This window comes from Danio aesculapii, chromosome 7 (genome assembly GCF_903798145.1).
Source record: "Danio aesculapii chromosome 7, fDanAes4.1, whole genome shotgun sequence".
Taxonomy (NCBI): Eukaryota; Metazoa; Chordata; class Actinopteri; order Cypriniformes; family Danionidae; genus Danio; species Danio aesculapii.
Window position 1 is genome coordinate 19,582,805 of NC_079441.1, and position 9,598 is coordinate 19,592,402.

The following is a 9,598-nucleotide window of genomic DNA, read 5'->3' on the forward strand; positions in this document are numbered from 1 at the left end:
CAATACTATCACAGTGTTTCTTGCAATGACTAATCTACAGTCCAGTGGCCTAAGATATAATGTTTTAGGTGAGTTATTGAATTAGATCCTGAATTGAATGTCATAAAAAGCAAAAACGATTGGTCCCTGTAAAAAAAAATAAGTATTTATTATATTCCATTTTACTGTAGTATTTATATAAACTTTGAATAGCTTTTTTTCATTTACATGTTATCATTGTATATTTATTTGTATTGAGGTGTAACTTTGATTTTGATTTTAGTGTTAGTAATTAACTACTGTATTTCAAGTTGTAGAGATTTTTATTTTCTTAATGAACTAGTTAAAATGACTCCCAATCTTTTATTGTCATGATATTTGATTTAAAATAAACCAAACATTTTCATTGGATCAGTGAAAGAAGCTATATTATATAACATACAGTGCTTAATAGTAATTAGTTTACGCTTTCTCAGGAATACCACAATAGTTATAAATAAAACTGCAAACCATAATCATTGAGATTCAAAAAATATTCCCATCTCTAATCAAGTTGTAAAATACACTCGACTCTACATCACTTGACCCCATATCAGGTCCACATCAAATGTTCCCATGGGAAAACACATATGAAAGCATTATAGGTTCCTGAGAATCTCCATTAAAGATGGGAAGTTCAATAATCATGCCATGCAATGCCCATACAATTATCTTTTAACCCTGTGTAGTTGAATTCTAATGGTTTTTAAGGAGCACTGAATCAGATTCCAGATCAGAGTGCATTTTGCGAGGTGTCACAGAACAGCTTAACTCTATTGATGAGCTCTTCTGCGTATTAAGCTCAGTGTCTTGTGTCAAAGGCCAGCGAGGGGCCCCAGCAGAGGCCCTAATGCTATTAAAGCCAGCTGTGTCTCCACATACAGTGCTCACTCTCTCCCTCTTTTTGCCACTTTCCATTTTACTCACCTTTCCTCTTTGTACTTGTACTCTCCTTTCACTTTTCCTCTCTCTTTTTCTGTCTTTCTTCAGTTTGCTTACGGAGCATATTGCCTTTCCATTGTGCTAAAATTCATTTTCTGCTTTCTTTTAGAAGGCAATTAAGAGCAGGCGTACGCTTTAATTGGACACAGATATGATTATGTTGCATTTTCCCACAATTTATCCAAAAAAAGACCCACAGAGACACAAAAACGAAAAAATCAGAGCTTAACGTTGGTCTGATTGGGGCGTCATAGTATATGTTTACATGTTTATTGACATGAGCGATGTTAAACCCTCATTTGCTTTAATGTTTACCCTCCGTTTGTTTATCTTAGTTTTGTGCTGATGGTTGTTTTGATTGTGCCCAATCTTCTGTGCGAGAGTCGATCTCGAGTCACTGTTTGTTTGTAAGTGATGAGATGTGCGTTCACAGAGGGCTCTGCGTTCTCTCTTCCCATCTGTTTGTATACATGTGTGTCTTTTTTTGGCCATGTGTTGTCTAGGTTCTCCGGCGCGCTCATTTCCTGCCTCACGTCAGGAGTGCAGACGAAATGCACATGATTTACGTTAAACTTTGTCAGACTTTGGATGAGAAGGTGAGGAGGATATTCACAGACTGGAGTCAGAGTCTGAGCAAAGAGTGTCACAGCAGCCTCGACCAGCCGCTCATGATCCGCTGTAAGGGGAAAACAGGCCTGTTGGACATCAACTTTAACAAGTATGTGATTACACAAGCACACATAAACAGTACACAGACCCTCTAGTACCTCCATGATCACTGTGCTTGTCAGGATAAATAGATATGCCTTTGTTACTGACCACGGATGTGTTTGGCTTTTCATCACAAAACAATTATTTTGTATTATTATCAGAGCTTGACCCAAAATCCGCTGACCTGCCAAGTGTGGGTGTATTTTAGTGGTGGATTTAACACATTAGCCACTATGTTGTTATTTTGAAAGGGCAAGTGAAAGAAAATGTGAAAGAAAAGCAAAAAATGCATTTGTGCTACATTTTGACAGCATTAGACTGTAATTGTTTTGTGAAAACATCTAAATGCCAATTATATTGCTCCTGTTTCCTCTGTAATGGAAATCTTTAAATCTTAACTAGAATTATTGATAAAATATAAGGATTTGGTCAGCTCAGATAGCCTCGTAGTCAGTGTGTCAACATATAGCACCATTGCACTCTGGGCCTTCTGAGTTTGAGGCCTGGCTTATGGTCCTTTCCTGATCTCATCCATCCTCTCTTTCAACTATGCTTCCTGTCTAATATACTGTTCTATCCTAATAAAGGCAAAGAGTATAAGGATAAAAGCAAAGCTATGTAAGTATTTGGTATGAAATACGACACATACATTTCATGAGGTCATTAAAAGTGTGGAAATAGTTTAAACTATAATCATACAATATGCAATTTCCTGACAACAAAATTGTGGCCAGTAAAAATGGTAATTGGCAAATACCTTTGGAAATCCCCTGGCCATGGTGGCTGGTGAGTAAAACAGTTCATGCCAAGCTCTGTTTATAATTATAGTAAAAGATATTTTTGCTGAATGTCTATTGGTCCTGATATTTTGGTAAAAACAAAGCACTGCAGTGTTGCTCTGATACACAGAAAACCTATTGTATTTTTAAGGACTATTTTCATTGGTCAAACAGAAAAAAAGAAGACAACTTTCCTATTAAATTTAACTCATTCTATATTAGCTTAATTACAGTTTTTTAAATGATTATCACATCTGCAGTCATGCTCACATGCTGAAATGTTTGAAAAGTGTCATTTTATGGAAAATTAAGAAGGATATTTTTGATTTCAACTTAAATTATAGATTTGTGCAGTGGGATTCCTATTAGGGGTGTGCAAAATTTATCACATTTGATAATATCTTAATTATTGTTTTAACTGTGTGCATGCTGACATTGAGTATATGACTTACTTTCCAAAAAATTGCAAATATATTGGGGAATTGGGAAAAAAATAAACAGGGGGCTAAGAATTCAGGGGGGCTAAGGATTCTGACTTCAACTGTATATATATATATATATATATATATATATATATATATATATATATATATATATATATATATATATATATATATATATATATAGGAAAGTAAGTCACATCACATACTCAATGTCAGCTGGCACACTGTTACAACAATAATTAGGATATTATCAAAGATGATAAATGTTGCACACCCTAATATAAATCCCACTGTACAATTATATTCCACTTTTTTTCTGAACTGAGAAAAATAATATTAAAACCCAGTAGACTCCAATGGATTCAATCCTACACTACATTGAATATTCTTTTAGAAGTGAGCTTTAAAATGTTCTGATCGCTGTACATTATTGTCCTTAAGCAACCCATTTAAACCCTTTAAAATACTCAAAACTCTTTTATTGTGGCTAAGCAGATTCTAAATCTTTCAAGCCTTGTATTCATAACACATGCTTATTACAGAACATGTTTTTTTTTATGTTACCCACCACCATACAGAATCTGAATGTACAACTGTATTTGTGTTAAGGAACCTACTGAAGCTGTTTAATGAGATTCATTACTGGGACCGGCTGCAGTTCGAGATCCCTCACTTCGTCACAGAGGTGTATCAGCGCAGAGAGGAACTCCATAACCTAAGAGAGAACGTCCTTCTAGTTGTTAGAGACTACAACAGGTTGGTATGCCTCACAGAATCTGACTTTTCAGACCTGTGGATTGTTTTTCCTTGTTTTTTGTTACAATTTATTACAGTTGTTCTTTTTCAGTTGTCCAACTGCTCGTTAACGCAAATTTCTAATCAGCCAATGACATGGCAGCAACTCAATGCATTTAGGCATGTAGACACGGTCAAGACAATCTGCTGCAGTTTAAACCGAGCATCAGAATGGGGAAGAAAGGGGATTTAAGTGACTTTGAATGTGGCATGGTTGTTGGTGCCAGACGGACTGGTATGAGAATATTAGAAACTGCTGATCTATTGGGATTTTCATGCACAAACATCTCTAGGCTTAACAGGGAATGGTCCGAAAAAGAGAAGATATCAAGTGAGTGGCAGTTCTGTGGGCACAAATGCCTTGTTGATGCCAGAGGTCAAAGGAGAATGGCCAGACTGGTTCCAGCTGATGGAAAGGCAACAGTAACTCAAATAACCACTCGTTACAACCGAGGTATGCAGAAGAGTATCTCTGAAAGCACAACACGTCCAACCTTGAGGCAGATGGCCTACAGCAGCAGAGGACCACACCGGGTGCTACTCCTGTCAGCTAAGAACAGGAAACTGAGGCTGCAATTCGTACAGGCTCACCAAAATTGGACAATAGAAGATTGAAAAAATGTAGCCTGTTCTGATGAGTCTCAATTTCTGCTGCGACATTCGGATGGTAGTGTCAGAATTTAGTACCAACAGCATGAAAGCATGGACCCATCCTGCCTTGTATCAACGGTTCAGGCTGGTGGTGGTGGTGGTGGTGTAATGGTGTGGGGGATATTTTCTTGGCACACTTTAGGCCCATTAGTACCAGTTGAGCATGATGCTGGAAGTAGCCATCACATGGTCAGCAACAATACTCAGGTAGGCGGTGGCATTGACACGATGCTCAGTGCATCTATTATTGTGGCTTTATCTGTTGCTGTCATGACACACATATACAGTAGGCACTTTTAAAGGGATAGTTTCCCCAAAATTTTAAATTTGCTCAAGTGGTTTCAAACCTGGTTTATTTCTTATGTTGAACACTAAAGAAGATATTTCAAAGATAACTGAAAACCTGTAACCATTGACCTCCATATTAGAAAAAACAAATACTATGGCAGACAGTGGAAAGAAGTTTCCAGCTTTCATCAAAATATCTTCCTTTGTGTTCAACGAAAGAAACAAAGTCAAACCAGTTAGGAACAAGTAAAGGGTGAGTAAATGATGACATAATTTTCAGTTTTTGGGTGAACTATTCCTTTAATGTTTTAACTGATAAATTATATTTTTATCTATATTTTAAATAATGTACAATGTATACTTTGTTTAATGCAGTTGATACAGTGAGAATCTTGGCTTTGTCAGGACATCATTCTTGCAGTATACAGTATAGAGTGTACAGTATAGAGAAGTGCAATTACACAACATTTATTTAAAATGAAGAGGTGCTTCTTGGATTCAGCGGAAATAACTAATATGCTCTCTCACAGAATCATACACGGCTGCTTTTTATGTAACATACCCTGTTATGAATTATCACACCGCTTGGTTCATTCATCCGTTAGGTCAGATTGAATTCTCACCTCAACCGAACTGCTCTAGAGTTAGTTTTCAGTCGTCCGAGACCAGCTTGTTCTGGCGGTATCAGACAGATTGTTTTGAAAAGTGTCCCATCCTAACTATTACATTTTAACTGTATGTAAAAATACAATATTTTGCCTATTTATTAACGTTTTATACATTTGGATCTGACCTAATAAGCTAAATGTCACGTATTTGTCATGAAATTGTCTGTAATTTGCTTTTCATACAGTATAGAAAGAAAAGTGCACGTTCGGCAACACATACATACTTCTAATCTTCTTGTCAGTTAACGTCACCTCTTTAAAACACACTCATATTATTCCTCACCTCTTCAACCCACACACACTTGCACTTCAGTGCAAACGGAGTATTTACATTCCATCTGCATCGATATACGCATCTCCATTCAAGACTTTAGCACATCCAATCTGGAGAAAAGCACTTGAATTAAACGCACACACACACACTGAACAAAACAATTCACACTTATGTCCCTCATTCTGTAGTGAATAATAACCTCCTCCTCACTCACGTAAGCCTCTTAGCACACACACACACGCGCGTGCACACACACACATACTTTAGACTGGAGGACTCATTGTAACTCTCAGAGGGACAGAGTGAGTCATCTCTGTCAGTATTGTTACCACATTTAATGCATTCTACGCATGCCAGCTGGAAACAAACACTTAAACCAAGCACAAGCTAAACAGGCCACTTGCCCCAAATGGCAAAGCACATCCACTAAGACTTGTTAATCCATTTTTACCACCCTCTTGTTCTGTTGTGCTTTTAAAATGGCTTTGCTTGTTTTTGAAGAATGCTTAAAAAGAAAGTCATCAATGGCGGTAAAACTTCAAAGAAAGACAAACTTACGCTTGCATCTTTGTGTTCACTCTCAATCAGAATCATCAAGGATCTAAATGCAGATGAGCTGGGCCTGTTTTCTGAGCGAATTCGCTTCTTGGATAAGAAAATCCAACCAGGCTTGTCGAAACTGCATTGGTCTACAAAAGGAACACCCAGCGCCTTTATTAATGACTGTAGACTTCACGCCAACAAGGTCAGTGAAAGAGTGAAAAAAAATGTTTTCCTAAAAAGTGCCTTGTTTCCTAAGGCAGACTGAAACTTTCTGGACTTTTCCCTGACTATATTATGAGTATAAAACCGTAGGTGGTGAAGAAATTGCCTAAACTCCATTTGGAGTCTAGAAATGACAGGGAATTATAGAACAGTGGTTTTCAACCTTGAAGAAGGTACAGTAGTAGACTCCAAGCACTGATATTTGTAGTTTTTAAAATGTAGGTTTAATTTTAAAGGGATAGTTCACCCAAAAAATAAAACTCATTTACAATACTCAACTTTGACTTATTTCAGGTTTTCAGTTCATATTTGTCTAATTTTACAGCAAAAAATATTTTAGCTTTATGGTTTAACTTGTATTTTTAGTACTATATCAGCGCTCACCTGTCTACAAAATAATTTGTATCCCCATGGCTTTTCCAATTGTTCATTATTCATCCATTCATTCATTCATTCATTTTCTTTTCGGCTTAGTCCCTTTATTAATCTGGGGTCACCACAGCGCAATGAACCGCCAACTTATCTTGCATGTGTTTTACGCAGCGGATGCCCTTGTAGCCGCAACCCATCTCTGGGAAACACTTGTTAATTAGTAAAGAGAAATTGTTTTCATTCATTCATTAATTCATTCATTTTCTTTTCGGCTTAGTCCCTTTATTAATTAGGGGTTGCCACAGCGGAATGAACCACCAACTTGTCCAGCACATGTTTTTACGAAGCGAATGCCCTTCTAGCCGCATCCCAACACTGGGAAACACTTGTTCATTGGTAAAGAGAAATTGTTTTCATTCATTCATTCATTTTCTTTTCGGCTTAATCCCTTTATTAATTAGAGGTCGTCACAGCGGAATGAACCACCAACTTATCCAGCACATGCTTTTATGTAGCGAATGCCCTTCCAGCCGCAACCCAACACTGAGAAACACCCATACACTCTTGCATTCACGCTCATACATTACGGTCAATTTAAATAAATTCAATTCATCTTTATTTCTATAGCGCTTTTACAATGTAGATTGTGTCAAAGCAGCTTCACATAGAAGATCATAGTAAATTGAAACAGTGTAGTTCAGTTTTCAGAGTTTAGGTTCAGTTCAGTTTAGTTCAGTTCAGTTCACTTCAGTTTGGTTTAATATTCACTGCTGAGAGTCCAAACACTGAAGAGCAATCAATCAATGCGCGGCTCTACAAGTCCCCAACTATGCAAGCCAGTGGCGACAATGTAGGATAAAAACCTTGAGAGAACCCGGGCTCAGTCGGCCACGACCATTTCTCCTATGGCCAAATGTCTTGTGCAAAGCTGCAGTCTAGGCTGGAGAAAGATGGACATCAGCAAGGACTCGTCTTTCCCTGGAGTCTCACTGGAATCAGACACATACTCTCTACTCCTCCATGAACACCACAACAGCTGCTCAGGATATGGCCTGGTCTGGGATTGTGGAAACCTTGGGATCATCAGTGGCACTGCGTAATCTCTGGGGGCCTCGGGATGAGTATGCCATGGTGGAAATAGAGAATAAAGAGAATAATTAGTGTAGCTGCTATTCATAGTGTATAAACGAGGTGCGTAGAGCACATTCATGCATCATGCTGTTATGTGATTCATTAAGTGCATGAATTACTAAAAAGATAGGTTTTTAATCTCGTTTTGAACTGCGAGAGTGTGTCTGAGCCTTGGACATTATCAGGAAGGATATTCCAGAGTTTAGAAGCCTTAAATGAGAAGGCTCGACCTCCTTTACTCGACTTTGCTATTCTAGGCATATTTAGCTTATTCAGTTCACCCGGTGGAAACCCACGCGAACACAGGTAGAACATGCAAACTTCACACAAAAGCAAAAATGGCAACTGACCCAGCCGGGGCTCGAACCAGCAACAATCTGTGGGGCAATTGTGCTACCCACTGCGCCACCGTGACGCCCCAGGTAGAATATATATATATATATATATATATATATATATATATATATATATATATATATATATATATATATATATATATATATATATATATATATATATATATATATATATATATTTATTTATTTTTTTTTTTTTATTATAAAAATATAGGTCTTTAATCTAGTTTTGAACTGCGAGAGTGTGTCTGAGCCTCAGACATTATCAAGAAGGCTATTCCAGAGTTTAGGAGCCATAAATGAGAAGAAACTTAATTATTTTATATTCAATCCACTCAAGTTTGTAAAAATAAGCTTGGTTTGTGTTTGGACAACATGAAGAAATTGTGTGGAACGCAGGATTTTTATCGATTTCGATTAATTCATTCATTTAATATTTTAATATGTTTTATCTTGTTTGAATTCTTTTTATGGGGCGACCTCTGAAATAGAGACTAAGCCGAAGGAAAATGAATTAATTAATATATTTAAAAATATATATCTAATTATATATTTAAAATAGACAAAGCAAGCTTTTTTGGAAACATTCCAGAACTGCTGGATTTTCTTGATAGCTTGGTATTTTAGGATTAGTGTAAATAGTCAAGTTTAGAGCTTTAACTGTTTTTCATTATCTATTTTTTTCTTAAATTAATTGCAAAAAAAGTGTTATTATTCTTGAAGGTATTGATTGTAGTTTGAGTAGGCTATTTTAGTTGCAAAGGTGTTAAAAGGCAAAAATATGACAAGTAATTTATTATAAATGTATTGAAAATCACAAAAAAGTTGAAAAAAGGGGAAAAAGGAACTAAGCCGAATGAGAATGAATGAATTAATTATAATATTATATTATAATATATATATATATACATTTAAGACTAGACAAAACAAGCTATTTTGGAAACATTCCAGAACTGCTGGATTTTCTTGATAGCTTGGCGTTTCAGCATTAGTGTAAATAGTCTTGTTTAGTGCTGCTACTATGTTTTTAGTATCTGTTTTTTTCCTAAATTAATTGCAAAATCTTGCCATGTGTTCTTGTTCTTGGTTACAGTTTGAGTAGGCTATATTAGTTGCAAAGATGTTATAGGCAAAAATATGAAAAGTGAAATATCATAAATGTTTTAAAAATCACAAGTTAGAAAAATATTGATTTAAGTAGAACATTGTTCTGATCAGCGCTTTCTCTCTCTCTCTTTTTGTTGTGCTACATTTGATTGATATGCATGCATAACACTTCATGAAGTTTAATGACATTTAATTGCTCACTTGCTGTTAAGACTTGCTGTTTATCTAATGGAAATAATTCTTTCATTGTATGCAAATGTGACTCCTTGTGCGTTTCCTCTCCATATAATTTAGTCTG

At 36.3% G+C, this 9,598-nt stretch overlaps 1 protein-coding gene across 1 annotated transcript in view; it reads left to right on the forward strand.

The window, feature by feature from the left end:
* Positions 1-9,598, forward strand: part of dnah2 (dynein, axonemal, heavy chain 2) — a 275,588-nt gene that overhangs the window by 56,814 nt on the left and 209,176 nt on the right. The window contains exons 13-15 of the mRNA XM_056461233.1: positions 1,464-1,678; positions 3,503-3,649; positions 6,158-6,314. Coding sequence (XP_056317208.1) covers positions 1,464-1,678; positions 3,503-3,649; positions 6,158-6,314 — 519 coding nt within the window. The remainder of the gene's footprint in view (positions 1-1,463; positions 1,679-3,502; positions 3,650-6,157; positions 6,315-9,598) is intronic.